This window comes from Leuresthes tenuis, unplaced genomic scaffold, assembly GCF_036924035.1.
Source record: "Leuresthes tenuis unplaced genomic scaffold, fLeuTen1.0.hap1 SCAF_21, whole genome shotgun sequence".
NCBI lineage: Eukaryota > Metazoa > Chordata > Actinopteri > Atheriniformes > Atherinopsidae > Leuresthes > Leuresthes tenuis.
Genome location: NW_027325375.1, coordinates 1,809,027 through 1,832,124, shown reverse-complemented (window position 1 = coordinate 1,832,124; position 23,098 = coordinate 1,809,027). Strand labels below are relative to the sequence as shown.

Here is a 23,098-nt window from a genome sequence, read left to right as displayed (position 1 = left end):
TTAACCCTTTCATATCAACAAAGCTGCGTGTCAACGTGGTGGCCTCCATCACAGCATGAAAGAAAATACAGATTAAGGAATTAGCTTAAAAAGTCACATGAAATTGAACTTCCTGAGGTCACGTGTATCTTTTTTACAGTAGCATTGTCCGGCTAAACATGAGAAATGCTTTTTCTATTTATTTTTTTTTCTACACACCATTATGACGTCATTACCTAAATTCACTCCTGATCAAAATTATGGAGGTCATTTTAAAAAAAGTTCATAAACCAGAGAAGGGCATTATAATTCCTGTATAAAGCTAACTGATTATACCAGCTATTGTGTGACCTGAGTGAGCTGATCTTTTCACAGATAAGCTGGTCTCTGGGTCACAATGTGACACATTTTATGGTTTACACAAAATAAAAATTAACATCAAATTAAATTAAAAGCTATTCTGTCGGCAGACTACAATCTTGCACACAGATTTATGCATAAATCAGTTATTTAGGGACCTTATATTAGTTAAAAAGCAAAAGCATCACCTTTTCAACACTGACTCATTTCATTCATGATGGACAAATAGAAGCAACCAACCAATATTTATTGATCTTCATCACAACTGTCAACATACACTCATAAATATAGACAGCCACACTCGGTAGCCTATGCAGTGCGTGATGGGTACCACTTTATCAGCACACCTGAAACAGCATGCACACAGTAGTCAAACAATTCAGAAATTAGGGAACTCTTTCATTGTGGTTACAAAAGTCACCTCAAATAAAATCTTCAAGCTGAAAATCACCATGAGCATTCTTGAGTCTACTTCCAGGATCAAGAAAAGCCACGTTAGGACCATCCTGAAGTTGGAAACTTGTATCCCACACTAAAAATATTGCGGGTTTGAGTCCAGCTCGATCTATCACGCACAATTCTGTTTTTTTAAATGTCTCAACATGTTTGTAGAATTCCTTTTAAGTTTGGAAATTGACAGGCAAAGTCAACATCACCTGAAAGAGAACAAATCCCTTCGTGTGCTGATAATAAGCAACGGAAGGCACACCTGGCCACAGTTTTGAAAATCTCTTGCTATGATGAAGAGGGCTCATCCACAGCGTCCCCCAGACAAAAAGAGGATAAACCAGTGTCTGAATACTGAAAATGAATATGTGAACACACAAAAAACAACACAGAGGCAGTCAAAGTTTGACGTCATGACACATCATTTAAATAAATAAAAATAGGTAAAGAGAATTAAAATAATACTATAACATTAAGACACACTGAAACTTCGATGTGCAACTTTCACAGAACACACACTTTGGAGCCTCAGGTTCAGGGCACATCTCTGGGAGGATAAAAGCACTTAAAAAAATGGAAAATGCAAAGCCCCAAAGTCCCGAAAGATTTTTTTTTTCTTCTTATCTTCAGTTACAGAAAATGTTCTTTTTAAAGAATCCCAAACAAAGGCTTTTCGTGCTCGTCCCTCTCACTGTAGCACACATTTGTCTTTGTTGCTGTACTTTCTCCTCCTCATTTCCAGGCCTCGCTCCAGGCGCTCGTCCTCCTCCAGCGCACTGCGAACACAATCACAAACAGCTCATGACTATCTGTAGCCAAGCAGTTCATCACTTATAATAACAACAAGGCGTAAAAATTACAGATATGATTTCAACAATTATTAAAGGGGAACTCCGGTGTTTTTAAACCTTATTTCTGGCATGAAATGCGTTCATCTACTCACAGAGAACAGTTTGGTGAAAGTCGGCGTCCTTCAGAAGATATTTAGATAACTGGAGATCCATATAACGGAGAGAACGGGGCTTAGAGGATGCAGCCTCTAAATAAGGCATTATCTGTCTTTATTTCACCAATACTTTAAGAAGAATGAATGAATGAACGTGTGCTATAGCTCTGTTAGCTCATAGCTGCTGTTAGCTGTTAGCTCATAGCTGCTGTTAGCTGTTAGCTCATAGCTCTGTTAGCTCTTAGCTGCTGTTATGTGGCTACTTGCAGCTATAGGAGAGCTAACGGAGGGATTTCTACACAGGCACTCTACTGGGACCACTTCATCCACACGCCCCCCTGCAGCACAGTTTATTCACTCCGTGCTCTGTGACAGTCGGCTAACTTCACACAGAGTTTGCTGCTGATAGTTTTGTGCAACATGGCAGGATATTTATCAGATTTTTACAATGTGAACGAAGACTTTGAGTAAGATGGACGTTCTTACCGGAGTGAATAAACTGTGCTGCAGGGGGGCGTCGATGACGTCATCCCATTCATTCATCTTAAAGTTGTTTATGTTTCTGTATTTATCAGACGCTTTTATCCAAAGTGACTTACAAATGAAGATATAACAGCTATACAAAAAGCTAACAATAAACTACATAGAAGGAACAAGTTAACAAGTTAATGCTAACAAGTTATGTCTATGCTAACTGTTCTAACAAGTCTATGCTAACTGTTAGCATAGTCTATGCTAACAAGTTATGTCTATGCTAACTGTTCTAACAAGTCTATGCTAACTGTTAGCATAGTCTATGCTAACAAGTTATGTCTATGCTAACTGTTCTAACAAGTCCAGGAGTCCGGCTCTGTCAGAGGGGACAGAGTAGAGATAGGGTGCAGGCATAGAAGGAAGTGCAGAAAGATAAAGTGCAGAGATAGAGGGGGTAGGGAAGTACAAGGTAAGTGCTGGGATAGGAGATGCTCTCTGAAGAGCTGGGTTTTCAGGAGCTTCTTGAAGATAGACAGGGACGCCCCTGTTCTGGTAGCGCTCGGTAGGTCATTCCACCATCGTGGGACGACACATGAACAGAGTTTGGATTGTCTTAGGCGTGGTGTAGGAGCTGCTAGAGACAATCCTGGGACCAACGGAGGGACCCAGTTGTGACATAAAGTATTGGACAGATAATGCCTTATTTAGAGGCTGCATCCTCTAAGCCCCGTTCTCTCCGTTATATGGATCTCCAGTTATCTAAATATCTTCTGAAGGACGCCGACTTTCACCAAACTGTTCTCGGTGAGCAGATGAACGTATTTCAATGGCAGAAATAAGGTTTAAAAATACCAGAGTTCCCCTTTAATTTTCTAAATTCAGTTTGAAACATGACAGCCAAATGCGTGCGTTATCTTCCTGTGACATGTTTTTGCCTTTTTATGGACATAAACTCACCCTCGCTCTTTGGCATCGATGTCTCTGATGATCTCATCGCGTTGGTTGACTAATGACACCAGCTCCTGGAGGAGCAGCTGCTCCCTCTGCTGCTGAGTGGAAGACTTCTGCCAGTCTGTAAAACAGTCAGCACAGCTTTTGCATAATCTATGGCTCTGCATTTTTTCTATTCTTACATTATCAACAGATCAACAGATTGAATTGGTCTCAATTTGTTTTAAAGAGATTCCCTTTCCTGCAGTGGGCTGTATGACCTTTTTTGTGCAAGTAAACACCAAAGGAAGTTATTCTCTGTCACTGTGTGACTTATGCTTGCTTTATACTGTAACCCAGGCTTTCATTACTTGTCTAAGTAACCACGTAAGGCATCTGCTTATTTCCTGCCTAGCAACGGGGTCACCCTGAAACAAAGAATACACAGTTGCCATTGTTTTCTGTCAACTCCAAAATGCCTCGAGTCACGAGCAAATCACAGTAAATGCTCTGTTGAAAAAGCTGAAAAAGCTGAAAAAGCAAACACATCAACATAAACTGTCTGAGGAACTGAAAACACAGCAGATTACTTCTGTTTTAATGGAAATGTTCCCATAGGAAAAAGCTTTAGTTTGAGCATGATTCGCGGTTAATGTTGTGGAAGGTTATCACTTGCTTTGAATGGCTTTGAGGGAATAATGCTGAGGGATAAAGTGTGGAAACTGATTTGAAAGGAATAAACTGGGACTGTGTGTGATACTTCTACACTTTGTGCTTCCATTAAGATGTTAAGAACCAGCTGGAATGAAACCTGCTCAGCCTCCTATTCATGGTTTAAAACAAGTAAAACCTGAAAACTGCGGCGAAGTAAACAAAACATGATCTTTGTTGAGTACTTTGAAAACATGGCTCGTGAGAACTTTGTTGGCTAGCTTTGGCCTGTTGGTTGTGGGAGTAAGTAGGAAGAAAATGACAGAAAGGTGTAGAAGGGCTTTTAAACTTTTAAACTTTCCAAACACAGAGATTAGATTAGATTAGAAAATAAATAACATTTAAAATCTGCTGCTTACTGACCTTCTATAGCCATCATGACCCGTAGTTCTCTGGTCAGAAGCTCAAATCTCCTCTCCAGATCCTGCTCCTCTTGTCTGCAGATAAGGATATAAAGGTAATAAATAATAAAGGATGCTTACGGTATGAGAGCAAACTTCTTGAACACTTACAGCAGTTCCAGGTTGTCCTGCCTGCGAATCAAAGCGTTCTTCTTGTTCACCAAAGTAAACCACTCCTGTATCAGCCTTTCCTCTTCATCGCGGTCACTTCCTGTTCAACCAGATAAATAAAGAACTGTAAGTACACAAATGCTGAAATAAACTCCGTATTCCAGTGTGCAAAGTACAGGGAGAACCGGGTAATCCGGACAGTAAAGGTCAAGGATTTTGAGCTTAATTTGAGCAAAGTTCTTATGTATTTAAACTTGGGTTTAAAATACTTTCAGTGGCAGTTTTTCTTTTTTCTAATTTCATGCAAAGGATGAAATAGGACCAAACTGTCACTGTCCGACCACACAAACTCTTCTAAATCAATTAAAGTTATTTTATTTTGAGAGAGTTTAAAGATCTCGCCTGTTTCCATGAGGCTTCGCAGTCGTCGTTCCACCACAGCTGCTCTGCTGTCGATGTGCTTCTGCTCCGTCTCCAACGCTGCCAGTTCACTTAACACATACTGGCTGGTGTCCTGCAGACACTGACACAAACCGCATCACACACACACACACAGGGGTGCAAACACACACCAGCACATGCACAAGAACATGCACAAGACGGTGGCCAGCAGCCACAAAGAGACAGAAAAAGGGAAAGCAAAGGGAAGGTGGAGTTGGAAAAGATGGTCAAAGATTAAAAAGAGGTCAGAGGTTTGGGAAATACCAACGTGATTCTGCCCTGGGTGCAGCTAATCATTACGCTGCCGTAAGAATCAAAGAGATGTAGATTTGAAGCTGAGAGGAGGAAAGGGAAGAACACATAACTGACCATTGTTTCCTCGTCTTGTTTAGGAGGCTGAGCTACACTCTGCTGCTCTGCAAACCAAGAAGAAGAAAAGGAACACCAATAATGAAGATAAGAGGGTGCAGAATGCAGACATGTTGTCTCAGAAAGGCTTTTTCAGGTGCCTACCTGTGTTATTTGAGTTGTCTGATGTGGAGTCAGTCTTTGTATCTCCATCCTGGAAAAGATCATCGAGCTTGAATTAACTTCTATAAGCAAGACATCCGACCTAATTTTGCACAATGACATCACACAGATGGGGCAGCTTTTCATCCGTTACAGAAGCAACATAAAAACAGTCACCTGAGCCGGTCCAGATTTGGCTGCTTTGGCAGTCGACCTCGGGGGCGGCACCGGGGTCCTTGACTCATCTGCTAAAACAGATCACATTTAAAGCCTCTGTGAAAACTGTGCACAAAACTCGGGTCAATGCCAGTCATTCTACTCATTAAGTCAATCTATAAAGACTAAAGGCTGAAACACAGATCATATTTAAGTTAATTAGGACTGACTGGGCTGATTAACAGCACCAATAAACAGCATCAAAGTTCTCAATACGTTTTAATATAATAAATCTAAATGAGTATCACAGAGAAAACATCAAATAGAAAGCCCTCATCTGAAATAAACACAGAAAACACGGCGTTAACGAGGGAAACGAGGCTAATATGACCTCAGAGACATCGAAGAAGCTTTAAAGAAACAACAACAAACTTAATAGCTCCCATACAGAGAGAAATATTTACCTAAATTACCTAAAAAGTGTCATATTCAATCATTTTCCTCTATAGATTGATAGATGCTATGTTTACAACTGCATCATTCCAAGAAAAAGTGTCATTTTAAACACATTTCCACTAAAATCAGCGCGACTTATCTGCTGTCTGTAAAGCTGGAAAATCAATTTAAGACAAGAATCTTAAATAAGCAGTTGCTGCTTATCTATTCTTTCCCTGATTCAACTTTAGATTCCTCAGTTAAGCTGGAGAAATGCTCATGTGAGCTCATTTTCTTCCAGAAATTTCCACTCCTTTGTCTCCATCCTCTTTTGCACTGGATTAATTCTTTATTTCAGCGTTTAAATTCAGGATATGAACACATTTGTATTCAAAAACTGGAAGGAAGACTTGAGAGAGTGAATTAAAAGCTGTGCACACAGTTTATTGTGATGAGACTCAATCAATGAAGACGAATAACAGTAAAAAATCACTTAATTGCATCAAACCAGAAAATAAAAACGATTAAAAGTGCAAAGTAGAAATGTCCACAGAGAGAAACGAGCCTTTTACCTTTCACCGCCCGTTTGGTTCTCGGTGGCGGCACAACTAGCGTGCTGCTCCCTCCCTCCTCCAGGCTCACGCCTTCGTTCAGTCTGGCCATGCAGAAAGCCGCAGCATCGACGTTGGTGGGAGCGGGACCGGAGAGGGCGAGGCCATAGCTGGACTGACTGCTGTTGTGCTCTATCTGCAGCACGCTCAGCTCCTGGTTTGTGAAGTGTGAGCGGATCTGGCTGAGGTAAGTCATGACTATGAGCCTGTCAGGGATGGACAGCAGAACCATGTCGGACGGCTCCAACAGACGAGAGATCCCCAGCGCCTCAAAGCCGTCAAACGCCTGATGCCAGAAAAGAGAGACAACACCGACATTAACAATGCAAAACTACAGATTGCTCCATCTGACCAGAGGGAACGCAACATGAGCTTTGAGATTTATATGAATTTATACTCTGAAGCTGGACTGAAATCTCATCATCTCAAATGATTTTCTGTCCATGTGACATTATTGTGGTTATTAACTTGTGTTTCCCTGTTCCAGCAGGTATCCTTTGAATGCTGTTATGGTGTTTTTCCCCCTCTTTTCCCTCTTTTCTGTCTTCTCAAACCCCAGCTGGTCCAGGCGGATGGCCACCCTTCCTGGTTCTGGTTCTGCCAGAGGTTCCTTCCTGAGTCTGGTTCTGCCAGAGGTTTCTTCCTGGTTCTGCCAGAGGTTTCTTCCTGGTTCTGGTTCTGCCAGAGGTTTCTTCCTGGTTCTGCCAGAGGTTTCTTCCTGGTTCTGGTTCTGCCAGAGGTTCCTTCCTGAGTCTGGTTCTGCCAGAGGTTTCTTCCTGGTTCTGGTTCTGCCAGAGGTTCCTTCCTGAGTCTGGTTCTGCCAGAGGTTTCTTCCTGGTTCTTCCAGAGGTTTCTTCCTGGTTCTGGTTCTGCCAGAGGTTTCTTCCTGGTTCTGGTTCTGCCAGATGTTTCTTCCTGGTTCTGCCAGAGGTTTTTTCCTGGTTCTGGTTCTTCCAGAGGTTTCTTCCTGGTTCTGGTTCTACCAGAGGTTTCTTCCTGGTTCTGGTCCTGCCAGAGGTTTCTTCCTGGTTCTGGTTCTGCCAGAGGTTTCTTCCTGTTAAAGGGAGTCGTTCCTTTCCACAGTCCCTCAGGCTCAGGACGGGAGATTGGACTGAAGACAAGTTTCGGTCCAATCTGTTGGTTTCCTTAGCTACGATATCATTTTTGAATTGGCTCCATATGAATTAATTGGATTATGATTACAATGAATTGAATTCCAATTGGCTTGAATTGGACTTTATTATTTAAGTGCCTTGAGATGACAATTGTTGTAATCTGGCGCTTTATAAATAAAGCTGAATTGAATTGAATTGAAAGTTAAAATGTCCAACACAAACCTTTCAGATAGGATGAACAACCGTTCAAAATGCTATTTTCGCCTCATAAAAAATGTCTGACACAAAAACAATGGCTTAAGGTACTTTAGCGCTGATTTATATGTTAAAACCACTTCTAAAGGTTGTTAAATGACCTCGGGCTCATTATTGGGATAAATCAACTGTGTAAGTTCTGTTTGATTTAAGTGAAGCATTTAAAACAGCAGCTTGGCCACTTTGGCCCTGTTTCTAAGTGCTTTGAATCATATCTGAAAGCTAAAGAAGCCTCTGAGGGAGCACACTCTGCTGTTTCATGGCTATCTTGTGTAGGGGCTACGCATCATAATCCATTTTGAGCAGATTTTGCTACATTCTTCTTTGTGTAATCAGCTCCAGAGCAGCTGTCAGCACTGAGCCAGTCTTCTGCATCTGTTTTTTCAGTTTCTTTAAGTCACTGGCTGCTGCCCGAAGAGACGGCAGAAAAGCAGATTGCTACCACAGACTTATAGAAGATATGCAGATCAGATGGAGATCTTGGTGCAAACACTGAAGGACTTTGGTATGTAACGTGCTATACAAATAAAGTTTGATTTATTATCTGCTGATTAAAGGGGAACTCCGGTATTTTTAAACATAGACCTTATTTCTGGCATGAAATACGTCGCCGTCCTTCAGAAGATATTTAGATAACTGGAGATCCATATAACGGAGTGAACGGGGCTTAGAGGATGCAGCCTCTAAATAAGGCATTATCTGTCTTTATTTCACCAATACTTTAAGAAGAATGAATGAATGAACGTGTGCTATAGCTCTGTTAGCTCATAGCTGCTGTTAGCTCATAGCTCTGTTAGCTCATAGCTGCTGTTATGTGGCTACTTGCAGCTATAGGAGAGCTAACGGAGGGATTTCTACACAGGCACTCTACTGGGACCACTTCATCCACACGCCCCCCTGCAGCACAGTTTATTCACTCCGGTAAGAACGTCCATCTTACTCAAAGTCGTCGTTCACGTTGTCAAAATCTGATAAATATCCTGCCATGTTGCACAAAACTATCAGCAGCAAACTCTGTGTGAAGTTAGCCGACTGTCACAGAGCACGGAGTGAATAAACTGTGCTGCAGGGGGGCGTGTGGATGAAGTGGTCCCAGTAGAGTGCCTGTGTAGAAATCCCTCCGTTAGCTCTCCTATAGCTGCAAGTAGCCACATAACAGCAGCTATGAGCTAACAGAGCTATGAGCTAACAGCAGCTATGAGCTAACAGAGCTATGAGCTAACAGCAGCTATGAGCTAACAGAGCTATCAGCAGCAAACTCTGTGTGAAGTTAGCCGACTGCCACAGAGCACGGAGTGAATAAACTGTGCTGCAGGGGGGCGTGTGGATTAGGTTTCACCAAACTGTTCTCGGTGAGTAGATGAACGTATTTCATGCCAGAAATAAGGTCGGGAGTTCCCCTGATGTTACTTACTGTTACTGAAATACAGTATCCACACAGCATTCTTTTGTTCTGCCCTATATCACACCCCTTGTAGTTAGTGTTATTGTATTGTTGGAGCCTTGGGACTTGTGCTGTTGCTAGTGGAGACAATAGTAGTCATGCTTACCTTCTCTGCTCCATTGGCAAAAAAAAAAAGTATTTACAGTTAATATTGTATAAAAAATATTCTGTTATTATATTATTCTATATTATTCAGAGCAACTCTAAAACAGGCAAAAGTGTCAACTAAATCAGTTGAGAAAATCTGTGCTTTTTTAAGCAATATTTGTACATTTGTAAGAGTTAAAGGTGCTGATGGCAGCCATGAAGAGTTTAAGTTAAATTCATCGACATGCAGCTCATCCTCACCTTTTTGTTGTTGAGCTTGATGTTGTGAGGGTCCAACTGGTCAAAATCTCTAACGGGAAAAGCACAGAACAGCATATTTAGATTAAAAATACAGACATTGAGCCAAAGCCAAAGTCAAATGACGTACATTTTGTCTTGATGAAAGTGGTGCAAGATGGCGCAGAAGGCCAGGCCGTTCCTCCAGGATGTGCTGAAGTTTGTGACCTTCACCCCCTGGTAGCCGTTAGTGATGCTCTGGCACCACTGCAGCAGCGACTGGCTGGAGGTCACCAGGTCCTGGAGGGAGAGGAGGAGGTCAGGGAACGCTCAGTTGTTTAGTTCAGGGGGGGGGTTGTATACACCTTTACCTCAGCAGTGTCATCCTTCCCATCAGCCCTCTCTTTGACCACCTGCACAGGATCTGGGGTCTTAAGGTCAGGGGTTTCTTCTTCTTGTAATGTGGGGAGACGAGAAGTCTTAACCTCACAAAGATGGAGAGGAGCGATGGGGTCTGTGTCTTTAGGCTGTGATGATAGTTTCTTCTCGGCTGGCTGGTGTTTTACCCTTATGAGAGGACAAGTTAAAAGACAGATGATGAGAACAGAGAACAGAGTGTAAAAGAAGGCAGGAAATCACTCTCCTGGTATGAGCAGATGTTAGCAAAAGACGTGCAATCTTGCAACGATGATCAGAATGAGCAAGCTGGTGTTAGAGCATTCTGCAAAACATAGATATTCAAGATTTGGGTGTGGATGAGCCTCAAGGCAGACTGGTGCTGTTTGGCTTAGTATCTATGCATCTTATCCTTTACAGAACCAGCGAAATAAAGCAACCTGGAAGGCTTTTAAATCATAAAGCACTTAATCATAAAGATACTTTACGGCGCTAGTTCAAATCAAGCCTCAAAGCAGCCAAAGAAATCTATGTCTAAACACACGAAATAGCATTTAAACACAGTGCTTTATGTGCAAAGTTGCAAGTCTGTAGACTAAACACACCTGCCAGCCAAGGTCTGTTAGTCAATGTGTGATTTTAACCAGTCAAACCATAAGTTTCGACTGTTTGTGCCTTAACTTTCAAGAAATGATGAATCTCCGATAATCAGTCGCACTGCCAAGAAACTAATAAAAAAGAAAGCCTGAAATCCAAAGGCCAAAGTTCTCTCAGCTTTGAGCTGATGTTGGGAATTTGTTTCAGCTCCACAGCCTCTCGATCCAACATATCACTCAAAACCGTCCCTTCAACACAGATCACCTTCGCAGCAGGTAAAATACATACCTCTAATTATGTTAGGTAGGCTATGGTTACTGTATCACACATGTTTTTAAAGGCTGACTCAAACCCCTTGAGTCTCAGACACCCAAGCTCAGCTCAGATCAGATCAGATCAGATCAGACACCCACACATCATTTCACAGAGCAGCACAGCTTTACAGCCTCTGCTGACTTACACATCCTCCTCTCCAAGCAGCTCATCTGACTCGCTTACAGCTATTTCCTGCAGGGCATCGATGCGGGGGATAACCGAGTCCTGGCTATGATCAGTAGGGTCCGTGGGGATGTCTGATTGGCTCTTAGTCTCTGTGGTATCCCAGTCAATATCACCAGGTACAGGAATGAGACGTTTCATGCCACGGGGGCCAGAGACAGGGGATGTGTCGCCTGACATCTGACTAATTTTAGTCAGTAGGAACCTTTCCTCTTCTTGGAGCAGCTGGTCTTTGGAGAGGCTGCTAAAAACACTGTTTATTTGTGGACTCTCGGTCATTATGTCCTTCGAGCCATTCTCAGACCTAATTTCAAGACTCTCTTGTGCTGCTTTTGTGTCGTTGTGTGTCTGGCTGATGTCAGAGTGTGTTTTTGTGCTGTTAGAGTCGCTCTGTCTGCTCGCAGTGTTTGTGTTTGGTGGGAGGGGCCAAGGCACCACAGATGACTGAACAAAGTCTCCATCCTCATTGCCTGCTAGCTCCAGACTGTGACCAGTTTTTGTGAGGAATGCTTCCTCCTTCTTGGACACCAAAGGAGAGTCAGGATGTGGACTTTTAGTCTGACTGGTCTCGGGAAGTTCAAGTTTATTTGGCTCACTGGCATCAGAGCTCTGATAAATAGTTTGTTCACTGCAGGGGGGTGAAGAGGGCCTCTGGGTAACGGCGGGAGACGGGTTGCCCGGGCTGGGGACAGAAAAGGAAAATTCAGAACCTAAATGTAAAATATAAATAAAAGCGACCAACCACAGATCCAGCTAGTATGACGTCATGCTCCATTCCTCTTTGGCAACATTAATTAATCTAAAAAAGCCAGAACCTGGAAGAAACTCAAACATGGGAGCTGTGTTGGACTGAGGGCAGAGCGTTGCTTCAAAAGCTTTCTCCACACTTGGCTTCGAAGATATTTGGACATACATTTCCCCTCGTTCCCCGGCTTTTAACATGCTCCAGTCTCAAATTAACTGCAGCCATCCAATGACCAAACCCATCGCCACAGCCATGCTGACTCACATGCTGCTCAGCCACGGAGAGTGATTGCAAATAAGTCATTTCCCATCTGCCATATTCATGTAGACCATGACAATCGAGGACAAAAACACAGCAGATGCAGCTACTTTCCCAGCCTAGCATGCCGTGTTAGCTATTAGCAGTTCATGTTATCACTTAACTGTACAAACAACTGCTACTGGAGTATTTTAGGGACTTTTATCTGTTTATTTTGGCATTGGCTTATGAATGGGAAACTGCTAAAGGGTTTAGAATAGCTTTATTACGGGAAACCACTACTGCTGTAGCTTTAATAATCTAAACTACACCAATTAGCTTGGTTCTTCAAATGCAGTGCATCTCTTTGCCCTTTGAAATTCCAGTTTCCCTCAAAACGAATGTGGTGATGATGTTCTTTGGGTGCTGACTCACATGAAATGCCAACCCGCATTAAGCAAGTTTAGTAAATACTATGTCCCCGGGGATGCAGTGAGTTAAAGTGGAAACCAAGCACTCACTCACCTCTCACCCTTTCTATTTAACCCTCCTACACTCCTTACTCACCCTGCTGCCCCCTCCATGTACAGCTCAGCCAGCCAGATGGAGCCAAGATCTTCATGTCCTCTCTCATACTCTACTTCCTCTTCCTCATCTTCTCTCAGCCACGCCGGGATGGCACCATGCTTAAGACTGGAAGCAGTCTTTTTAACTGATCTCAGACCAGCATGGTCCAGTGCTTTCTGAACAGCAGGTTTGCCGTTGATCGCTTTAGATGCAGGGACAGAATCAGCTGGTCTGCTTGAAACCAAACTGGCCTCAGCTTTGGCTGGTTTGGGAACAGATTTGCATTCCTGATTGTTGCCCTGTAGCCTTTCATCATCTGCAATATCATCCAATTCAGCCTCCCTCAGTGGTGGCCAGCTGTTTGATTGGCTGCTATTCACTTTCTGATTGGTCGACACTGACGAGAGGCCCAAACACTTTTCCCCTGTCCATGATGGAGTCTCTCCCCCACTGTCCTCCTTCTCCATTTTCTTCTCTTCCTCATCAGTCTCGTCTCTCTGTTGCCTAATTTTTGTCTTTTCTCTCTCCTCCAGATGCTTGTTTTCCAGCTTTTTCTTCTCTTTTTCCAACCTCTTTATTTCCTCTTTCTCTTCCATCTCCACCCTTTCTTTCTTTTCTGCCTCTTCCCTCTCCACCCTTTCTTTCTTTTCTTTCTCTTCCCTCTCCACCCTTTCTTTCTTTTCTGCCTCTTCCCTCTCCACCCTTTTCTTTTCTGCCTCTTCCCTCTCCACCCTTTTCTTTTCTTTCTCTTCCCTCTCCAACCTTTTCTTTTCTGCCTCTTCCCTCTCCACCCTTTCTTTCTTTTCTGCCTCTTCCCTCTCCACCCTTTTCTTTTCTGCCTCTTCCCTCTCCACCCTTTTCTTTTCTGCCTCTTCCCTCTCCACCCTTTCTTTCTTTTCTTTCTCTTCCCTCTCCACCCTTTCTTTCTTTTCTGCCTCTTCCCTCTCCACCCTTTTCTTTTCTGCCTCTTCCCTCTCCACCCTTTTCTTTTCTGCCTCTTCCCTCTCCAACCTTTTCTTTTCTGCCTCTTCCCTCTCCACCCTTTTCTTTTCTGCCTCTTCCCTCTCCAACCTTTTATTTTCTGCCTTTTCCCTCTCCAACCTTTTCTTTTCTGCCTTTTCCCTCTCCACCCTTTTCTTTTCTGCCTCTTCCCTCTCCACCCTTTTCTTTTCTTTCTCTTCCCTCTCCACCCTTTCTTTCTTTTCTTTCTCTTCCCTCTCCAACCTTTTCTTTTCTTTCTCTTCCCTCTCCACCCTTTCTTTCTTTTCTTTCTCTTCCCTCTCCAACCTTTTCTTTTCTGCCTTTTCCCTCTCCACCCTTTCTTTTTTTTCTGCCTTTTCCCTCTCCACCCTTTTCTTTTCTGCCTCTTCCCTCTCCACCCTTTTCTTTTCTGCCTCTTCCCTCTCCACCCTTTCTTTCTTTTCTTTCTCTTCCCTCTCCACCCTCTTCTTTTCTGCCTCTTCCCTCTCCACCCTTTTCTTTTCTGCCTCTTCCCTCTCCACCCTTTCTTTCTTTTCTGCCTCTTCCCTCTCCACCCTCTTCTTTTCTGCCTCTTCCCTCTCCACCCTTTTCTTTTCTGCCTCTTCCCTCTCCACCCTTTCTTTCTTTTCTTTCTCTTCCCTCTCCACCCTTTTCTTTTCTGCCTCTTCCCTCTCCACCCTTTTCTTTTCTGCCTCTTCCCTCTCCAACCTTTTCTTTTCTGCCTCTTCCCTCTCCACCCTTTCTTTCTTTTCTTTCTCTTCCATCTCCACCCTTTTCTTTTCTGCCTTTTCCCTCTCCACCCTTTCTTTCTTTTCTTTCTCTTCCCTCTCCACCCTTTTCTTTTCTTTCTCTTCCCTCTCCACCCTCTTCTTTTCTTTCTCTTCCCTCTCCACCCTTTCTTTCTTTTCTTTCTCTTCCCTCTCCAACCTTTTCTTTTCTGCCTTTTCCCTCTCCACCCTTTCTTTTTTTTCTGCCTTTTCCCTCTCCAACCTTTTCTTTTCTGCCTCTTCCCTCTCCACCCTTTCTTTCTTTTCTTTCTCTTCCCTCTCCAACCTTTTCTTTTCTGCCTCTTCCCTCTCCACCCTTTCTTTCTTTTCTTTCTCTTCCATCTCCACCCTTTTCTTTTCTTTCTCTTCCCTCTCCACCCTTTCTTTCTTTTCTTTCTCTTCCCTCTCCAACCTTTTCTTTTCTTTCTCTTCCCTCTCCAACCTTTTCTTTTCTGCCTTTTCCCTCTCCACCCTTTCTTTCTTTTCTGCCTCTTCCCTCTCCACCCTTTCTTTTTTTTCTGCCTTTTCCCTCTCCACCCTTTTCTTTTCTGCCTCCTCCCTCTCCACCATTTCTTTCTTTTCTTTCTCTTCCATCTCCACCCTTTTCTTTTCTGCCTGTTCCCTCTCCACCCTTTTCTTTTCTGCCTCTTCCCTCTCCACCCTTTTCTTTTCTGCCTCCTCCCTCTCCACCATTTCTTTCTTTTCTTTCTCTTCCATCTCCACCCTTTTCTTTTCTGCCTGTTCCCTCTCCACCCTTTTCTTTTCTGCCTCTTCCCTCTCCACCCTTTTCTTTTCTGCCTCTTCCCTCTCCACCCTTTTCTTTTCTGCCTCTTCCCTCTCCAACCTTTTCTTTTCTGCCTTTTCCCTCTCCACCCTTTTCTTTTCTGCATCTTCCCTCTCCACCCTTTCTTTCTTTTCTTTCTCTTCCCTCTCCAACCTTTTCTTTTCTGCCTCTTCCCTCTCCACCCTTTTCTTTTCTGCCTCTTCCCTCTCCAACCTTTTCTTTTCTGCCTTTTCCCTCTCCACCCTTTTCTTTTCTGCCTCTTCCCTCTCCACCCTTTCTTTCTTTTCTTTCTCTTCCCTCTCCACCCTTTCTTTCTTTTCTGCCTCTTCCCTCTCCACCCTTTCTTTCTTTTCTTTCTCTTCCCTCTCCACCCTTTTCTTTTCTGCCTCTTCCCTCTCCACCCTTTTCTTTTCTGCCTCTTCCCTCTCCACCCTTTTCTTTTCTGCCTCTTCCCTCTCCAACCTCTTCTTTTCTGCCTCTTCCCTCTCCACCCTTTTCTTTTCTGCCTTTTCCCTCTCCACCCTTTTCTTTTCTGCCTCTTCCCTCTCCACCCTTTCTTTCTTTTCTGCCTCTTCCCTCTCCACCCTTTCTTTCTTTTCTTTCTCTTCCCTCTCCACCCTCTTCTTTTCTGCCTCTTCCCTCTCCACCCTTTTCTTTTCTGCCTCTTCCCTCTCCACCCTTTTCTTTTCTGCCTCTTCCCTCTCCACCCTTTTCGTTTCTGCCTCTTCCCTCTCCACCCTTTCTTTCTTTTCTTTCTCTTCCCTCTCCACCCTCTTCTTTTCTGCCTCTTCCCTCTCCACCCTTTCTTTCTTTTCTGCCTCTTCCCTCTCCAACCTTTTCTTTTCTGCCTCTTCCCTCTCCAACCTTTTCTTTTCTTTCTCTTCCCTCTCCACCCTTTTCTTTTCTGCCTCTTCCCTCTCCACCCTTTTCTTTTCTGCCTCTTCCCTCTCCACCCTTTCTTTCTCTTTCTTCTCAGTCTCTTCTCTCTCTTTCTTGTCTCTCTCCTCCCTCTCTGCCCTCTTAATGTTCTCCATCCTTTCCGTCTCCCTTCTCTCCATCTCCTCTTCTCTCTCCTTCTCCTGCTCAGTGGCTGCTTGTCGCAGTCTTGCCACCAGACTCAGCCCAGATGTCTTGTCTGGTTTTGGCTCTAATTTCCTCTCGGAAACCTTATCCTCAATTAATGCCTGACTTTCTGCTGTGTCAGACAAAGCCGTGGGGTGCAAACTGTCCATGCCCAGAACACTCAGTGGCTCATTATCTGGCTCAGAGGAACACAGGATTGCAGTTTCTACTTCGTGTAAACGTGGTGGGTCTTCATTATTTGTAAGTGGGCACGGTTGGTCTGCAGGGGGCTGCGGACGACCGGCATCATTTGATCCAGTTGTGTGCAGCAAGCCGGCGACTGTCTCGTAGCTAAAGGGCAGACATGAGGGACAGGAAAGCTGTGAGACAAAGCTCACCCTGAAATGCATTACGACCACAGCTGGACCCTGGGACAGAGAGCCAGACAGCATGCGTGATTAAACAGTTCCTTCACAGACTTTGTTTTGGTGCTCGTCCAAAGAGTTGCACAAAAGCACCCAAAGAAAACATATTCTTTGGATAAAAAGAACCACCCAACACTGTTTTCTAACCAGTTCAAAACATACTGACATTTACATCACTTCTGGCATGATTAGGAGCAGGTAAAACACTTTCTAGTGTCATGCACTCGAAGAGCTGAGATCAGCTCAGAGGAAGACTTGGAGGAGAGGAGATGGAGTGGATTTTAATTGTATAAAAACATCAAATCAACCACATGACGCACTCTGGATCTGGATTAGAGGCAACATGTAAACTCTCTAATGCATCTATATGAAAGGAAGTTGATGAAAACAACATAGAATTCCATATTTCTGCAGGAATATGGCTTCAAACATGACCAGATATGCACACAAGACGTCGGCAAACTGAAACTATTTGAACAAATGAGGTAAGAAATACGATACATGGCTTTTTACTCACTGCAAAAAAGAATCCAGTTTCTGTGTGAGTTCGTTTGAAGGTGAAGTCGGAGTGTTTTCATTCATGGGACGGCGGTTACGTATCAGCGGGCGGCTGCTTTAAAGAACAGGCATCTGATCTGGTCCCAAGGACCACAGAAAACTAGCTGCTGATGCTTATCAGGCAGGAAAAGGTCTCAAACCACCTCTTAAGAGTTTGGACTCCGGTCAGTCAGACAGCTTGTGTGTAAATGGAAGAAAACTCGTGGCCACTGTTATTTTCTGATTTACAAACAGGATCACTGCAGGACCAAGTTGTAACAGTTCATGAGGTCCCTGAGGAACAAAAAAAGCCAGAAAGCCTCCCACATGAGGCGGATTCCCACTGTAGGAACCTTTTACAGTTCCTAGAACCTTTTCAGGAAAAGGGACGTTTTTTCGTGCATTCGGACATACAGGAACCAGGGACCGCGGCCCTCAGGAACTAGGGACCACGGCCCTCAGGAACCAGGGACCACGGCCCTCAGGAACTAGGGACCACGGCCCTCAGGAACTAGGGACCACGGCCCTCAGGAACTAGGGACCACGGCCCTCAGGAACCAGGGACCACGGCCCTCAGGAACTAGGGACCACGGCCCTCAGGAACTAGGGACCACGGCCCTCAGGAACTAGGGACCACGGCCCTCAGGAACTAGGGACCACAGCCCTCAGGAACCAGGGACCACGGCCCTCAGGAACTAGGGACCACGGCCCTCAGGAACCAGGGACCACGGCCCTCAGGAACTAGGGACCACAGCCCTCAGGAACCAGGGACCACGGCCCTCAGGAACTAGGGACCACGGCCCTCAGGAACTAGGGACCACGGCCCTCAGGAACTAGGGACCACGGCCCTCAGGAACTAGGGACCACAGCCCTCAGGAACCAGGGACCACGGCCCTCAGGAACTAGGGACCACGGCCCTCAGGAACCAGGGACCACGGCCCTCAGGAACTAGGGACCACAGCCCTCAGGAACTAGGGACCGCGGCCCTCAGGAACCAGGGACCAGGGCCCTCAGGAACTGGGGACCGTGGCCCTCAGGAACTAGGAACCGCGGCCCTCAGGAACTAGGGACCGCGGCCCTCAGGAACTAGGGACCACGGCCCTCAGGAACCAGGGACCGCGGCCCTCAGGAACTAGGGACCGCGGCCCTCAGGAACCAGGGACCACGGCCCTCAGGAACTAGGGACCACGGCCCTCAGGAACCAGGGACCGCGGCCCTCAGGAACTAGGGACCACAGCCCTCAGGAACCAGGGACCACGGCCCTCAGGAACTAGGGACCACGGCCCTCAGGAACCAGGGACCACGGCCCTCAGGAACTAGGGACCACAGCCCTCAGGAACTAGGGACCGCGGCCCTCAGGAACCAGGGACCAGGGCCCTCAGGAACTGGGGACCGTGGCCCTCAGGAACTAGGAACCGCGGCCCTCAGGAACTAGGGACCGCGGCCCTCAGGAACTAGGGACCACGGCCCTCAGGAACCAGGGACCGCGGCCCTCAGGAACTAGGGACCGCGGCCCTCAGGAACTAGGGACCACGGCCCTCAGGAACTAGGGACCACGTCCCTCAGGAACTAGGGACCGCGGCCCTCAGGAACTAGGGACCACGGCCCTCAGGAACTAGGGACCACGTCCCTCAGGAACTAGGGACCACGGCCCTCAGTTCCTGGAACCTTTTCAGGAATAGGGACGTTTTTTCGTACATTCGGACATACAGGAACTAGGGACCGCGGCCCTCAGGAACTAGGGACCACGGCCCTCAGGAACTAGGGACCACGGCCCTCAGGAACTAGGGACCGTGTGAATTATAGTGTGAATAACGGGCCTGTGAGGAGAAAGCTATGGCTCTGAAAAGAACAAGATGCTGAAGATGACATGGAGAAATCTGAAGGGTGTCAGACAGATGTTTTGTGGAAGAAAGACACCAAAACAGAACTTATAGTCGTTGTGAAAACTAATTGTTGGTAAAAATAAGAACAAAACTCATGTTTTTGATTGACCAAGTCAGCAGAGATGCTGCAGAAGGACCTGAAGTAAACAGTCCATGGGAAGAAAGCCAAAGACTGAAGCCATTTTGCAGAGAGGAGTTCAGTGAAATGACTTGAAACTGATGTGCAGGACTGGTCATGTGATTTCAGCCGACACCAGCAGACACTCATAGCACCGTAGCATCAGATTAATACAAGTAATCCTGAAATTAAGGGAAATTTTAGTCTTGGTTACAGTCCACTTTATCCACTTTTAGGACGTGTTTATGCAGAAAAGCAGAAACTTCAGCAGTGTTCACAAACTTTCAAGCAGCACTGTTTTCTTAGTCTACAAAAAATGCATCAAAATGCATTCTGCATCAAACCCTAAAAACCAATTCAAGCACACCGGCAAGCAGAAGGACTCACCCTCTATACAACACCCCAACTACTGCTGACATGAAGCCAGCAGGCGGCTCCTGCTGCTGCTCTGCAGCACACACATCTGCCTGTGCACTGCCACACACAAACACAACACACACACAGGTTTCACTGAAAAGCTCTGATCAAACTGCTTCAATTGAAATGTTGAGAGAAACGGCGTTGAGGTTAATATGAGGAGAATAGCTTGTGATGGGGTTAGGCTGCAGCTTTAAGGACACATGTTAGTCACTCCATGTTCAGGTTTGCATGTGATGTCACGCCATGCTGCAGAGACTACAAGGCACCATCACTGACTCACCCCCCTACAACACTCTCTTTCTGCTTCTCTTCAGCGCTACTTCCAGTCTCTCGTCCCACTGCCGCCTCCCCTGTGGTCTCCTCCACAGCTGCCCACAGCTGCTTCTCTGCGTCGCACACCGGCTCATCATCGCTCATTAAACTCTGCTGATCGCCAACTACAACATCAGTTGTTTTCTCCGCAGCTGCAGCCTCCACTTGCGGTTTGTCTGGCGGCTGAAGATCTTGTTCCAGCCGCAGTCCTGGGTCTGGTTTTGAGGGGAGCTGTGGCTCCAGCACCAGAGCTGGTGTAGGGGGAGGTTTGAGGGAGGTTGCTGTTTGCACAGAAGGTTCCTCTGGCTCTTTGGGCTCCTCTTGAGCTGGTGGTGAAACGGTCTGAGCAGCAGGTGGTACTCCATGATGTTTCTCTGAATCTTTTGCTGGTTCCTGCGTCTCAGGGGGATTCTCTTCAGCAGCATCTCCTGTGGGTGAACTAGAACAGAGGCGAAGACACATGAATATAAATTCGCTTTTCGTGTGATCTAAATAATCAGGAACCAAAGCATTTGCATGGCAGACAAACAAGATGAGACTACAGCAGAGAAGCCAGCAGAAAGACGTCCCCTCATCCATTCTTACCCTCTGCACAAAGGATTTGTACCCTCCTTGGCAGAAGTTTTTTCAGACGAATCTTTCTCATTTCTTCCTTCTAGCTCGTTCCATATGGGAATCTCATCAAACAGCCTCTGCAGAGGTGGCACCAGCGTCAAGACCTCTAATTGCAATGGTTTACACTGAAGGACAGTGGGCCCCGAGCAGATGCCAGATGGAGTACATGTGGCAGATAATGTCTTTTCTGTGACAACACCTTCCTTTATGAGAGAGGGTTGCTTCAGACTGGAATAAGGAGGAAGAAAGAGGAAAACAGAATAAAAAAGTGTGAAAGAGTTCAGCTGACATGAGCAAAGGAGCTGAGGACGGCCGGAGTGAAACCAGAAAAAACAAGATGAAGTGTTCGGGAGGATAGGATCCCTGATGTTAGCTTAGATGCAAAACCCCCAACTGAACACACTTTGACTCACACTTGTATCAATATAACCCCATTTCCATAAAAAAAACCTCCAAATTAGTTCCTGAAATATATTTAAAACAGGAAAACTTTTGAAAACTTTACAGTCTGAGGAGGCTGGTTTAGGGCCTGAAACATAGCACTGTACGAGGATTGCACTGTAAAGAGTTTTAATTAGTGAAAATAACTAGAAAAGGTCCGTTTAAATACAGTTATTAAGCATGTGCAACACATGCAGAATGCAGTCAGGTTTCCTGCAGAAACAAGCCAGTTTTTCATTGAAAGAGAACTGTTTTTGAACCAGTGACCCAAATGCAGTGACTCATTTAACCTGAATAAATAATGTTTTTCTGTCTTTTTTACACTTTTCCTTTGTGCAGTAGCATGCTCAGTATTTCCCTTTTTTTTAAATGTTGTTGAACTGAAATTTCCAACATATTTCAAAAAGAAAACATGTTGTATTTCACTTTGAAAATATACTTAGATTTCTGGAAATGGGGTTGAGGGTTAAGGTTATGGATCAACTCACAGCTAAGAGGTATTCAGCAGAGAATCACAGAATAATTCAGAGGAGATACATAGAGAATCAAATTAAAGCAGCTTTAAAGGGAGATTTCACGTTTTAAGGGTGATTGATTGTATTTGCTGAATATGAGAAGAGCTTATGCTGTGAAAACGGCGACCAAACCACACCAAAGCAACAGTGAAATCATTATTTCAGGGCTGCAACTCACCGCTCATCGGAGGCAGAGTTTGATTTATTTACTGGCGGACCGGTTATCTCTCTGCCTTGTGATTGGCTGGTAGTTTGTGGGAGCAGCTGCTCGGCGGCAGCATTAGTTTTGACCAGCGGAGGGAGACGTGGAACAGGAAGTGGAGGCTGAGCTACATCTCCAAGAAGTGCATGAGAGTCTGAACTGGGAGGAGCAGCCGTTCTCATCCTCTGCTTGTCCTCGTCTGACTTGTTGACCAAACTGCAGACCAGAGCAGTGACATCCGGCTCCTCTCTGGCTCCCCTCTTCTCCACCTCCTCCTTTTTCTTTCTTTGCTCCATCTTCTCCTTCTGCTGCAGAGCATTTCTTTTCTTTTCCTCCTCTTTCTGTTTCCTGTCTTCTTCCTTCTTCACTTTTCTTGCTGCTTTCTCTTTCTCCTCCTCCTCCTCCCTCTTTTTCTTCTTCTCTGCTTCCAGCCTCATCTTCTCCTCTTGTAACTGTCTCCTCTTCTCCTCCTCCTCCTCCCTCTTTTTCTTCTTCTCTGCTTCCAGCCTCATCTTCTCCTCTTGTAACTGTCTCCTCTTTCTCTCCTCCTCCTCCTTTTGCATCCTTTCCTTTTCCTTCTTATCCTTTAAGAGTCTCTCTTTCCTTCTCTTCTCCTCTTCATTTCGTTTCTCCTCCTCATCTTTTTTCCTCCTCTCCATCTTCTCCCTCTCTTCCTTTAGTAGTCTCTCCTTTTCTTCCAATTCCCTCTTTCTTCTCTCCTCTGCTTCTTTGATTCTTTTCTCCTCCTCCTCCCTCCTCTTTGCCTCCTCATCCGCCAGCCTTTTTCTTTCCTCTTCCTTCCTCTCTTCCTCCTTCTTCTTCTTCTCTTTTTGTCTTTCCTCCTCCTCCCTCTTTCTTCTGTCCTCTACCTCTTTGACTCTATTTCTCTCCTCCTCCTTCCTCTTCCTCTCCTCTTCTGCCCTCTTCTTTCTTTCTTCTTCTTGTCTCCTCTTCTCCTCATCTCTCTTCTTCAGTTTCTCTACCTCATGTTTGTTATTTTCCTCCCTCTTTCTTCTCTCCTCCTCCTCTTGCTCCTTCTCTTTAGCCTCTGCCAGTCGTCTTTCCTCTAACCTCTTTTCCTCCTCCTCCTCTTTCATTTTCTTCATGAAATGTTCTCTCTCTAGTCTTTTCTCCTCTTCCCTCTTGAGTTTTTCCTTCTTGTCCTCTAGCTCCAGGAGCGTCCTCTCTTGTTCTTTTTTCCTCCTGTCCTCCTCCTCCTCCCTCAGTTTCTCTTGTCTGTCTCTCTTCTCCTTTAGAAGTCTTTCTTCTTCACATTTCCTTCTTTCTCTCTCTCTTTTCACCTCCTCCTCCTCCTGTAAGAGTCTCAGTTTCTCCTCCTCTAG

The 23,098-nt window shown here is 45.2% G+C and overlaps 1 protein-coding gene and 1 long non-coding RNA gene across 4 annotated transcripts in view; both read right to left on the bottom strand.

Moving 5' to 3' along the window:
* Positions 1 to 565: 565 nt before the first annotated feature.
* ehbp1l1b (EH domain binding protein 1-like 1b) overlaps positions 566 to 23,098 on the bottom strand; it is a 36,007-nt gene continuing 13,474 nt past the window's right edge. For all 3 annotated transcript variants that reach the window (XM_072374272.1, XM_072374273.1, XM_072374274.1), the window contains 14 exons: positions 21,732 to 23,098; positions 19,951 to 20,421; positions 10,022 to 10,217; positions 9,802 to 9,950; positions 9,675 to 9,723; positions 6,474 to 6,798; positions 5,488 to 5,558; positions 5,314 to 5,362; positions 5,170 to 5,216; positions 4,762 to 4,882; positions 4,360 to 4,459; positions 4,211 to 4,284; positions 3,164 to 3,278; positions 566 to 1,562 (listed from right to left, as the gene is read on the bottom strand). The exon at positions 21,732 to 23,098 is cut by the window's right edge and continues 193 nt beyond it. In XM_072374272.1, the coding sequence (XP_072230373.1) occupies positions 1,475 to 1,562; positions 3,164 to 3,278; positions 4,211 to 4,284; positions 4,360 to 4,459; positions 4,762 to 4,882; positions 5,170 to 5,216; positions 5,314 to 5,362; positions 5,488 to 5,558; positions 6,474 to 6,798; positions 9,675 to 9,723; positions 9,802 to 9,950; positions 10,022 to 10,217; positions 19,951 to 20,421; positions 21,732 to 23,098 (3,222 nt within the window). In that variant the 3' untranslated portion in view covers positions 566 to 1,474. The remainder of the gene's footprint in view (positions 1,563 to 3,163; positions 3,279 to 4,210; positions 4,285 to 4,359; positions 4,460 to 4,761; positions 4,883 to 5,169; positions 5,217 to 5,313; positions 5,363 to 5,487; positions 5,559 to 6,473; positions 6,799 to 9,674; positions 9,724 to 9,801; positions 9,951 to 10,021; positions 10,218 to 19,950; positions 20,422 to 21,731) is intronic.
* On the bottom strand, positions 15,955 to 19,937 carry LOC140279194 (uncharacterized). Its single transcript, XR_011909319.1, has 3 exons — positions 19,638 to 19,937; positions 16,146 to 16,635; positions 15,955 to 15,995 (listed from the first exon to the last, which is right to left on the bottom strand). It is a non-coding gene; the product is annotated as an uncharacterized lncRNA (long non-coding RNA).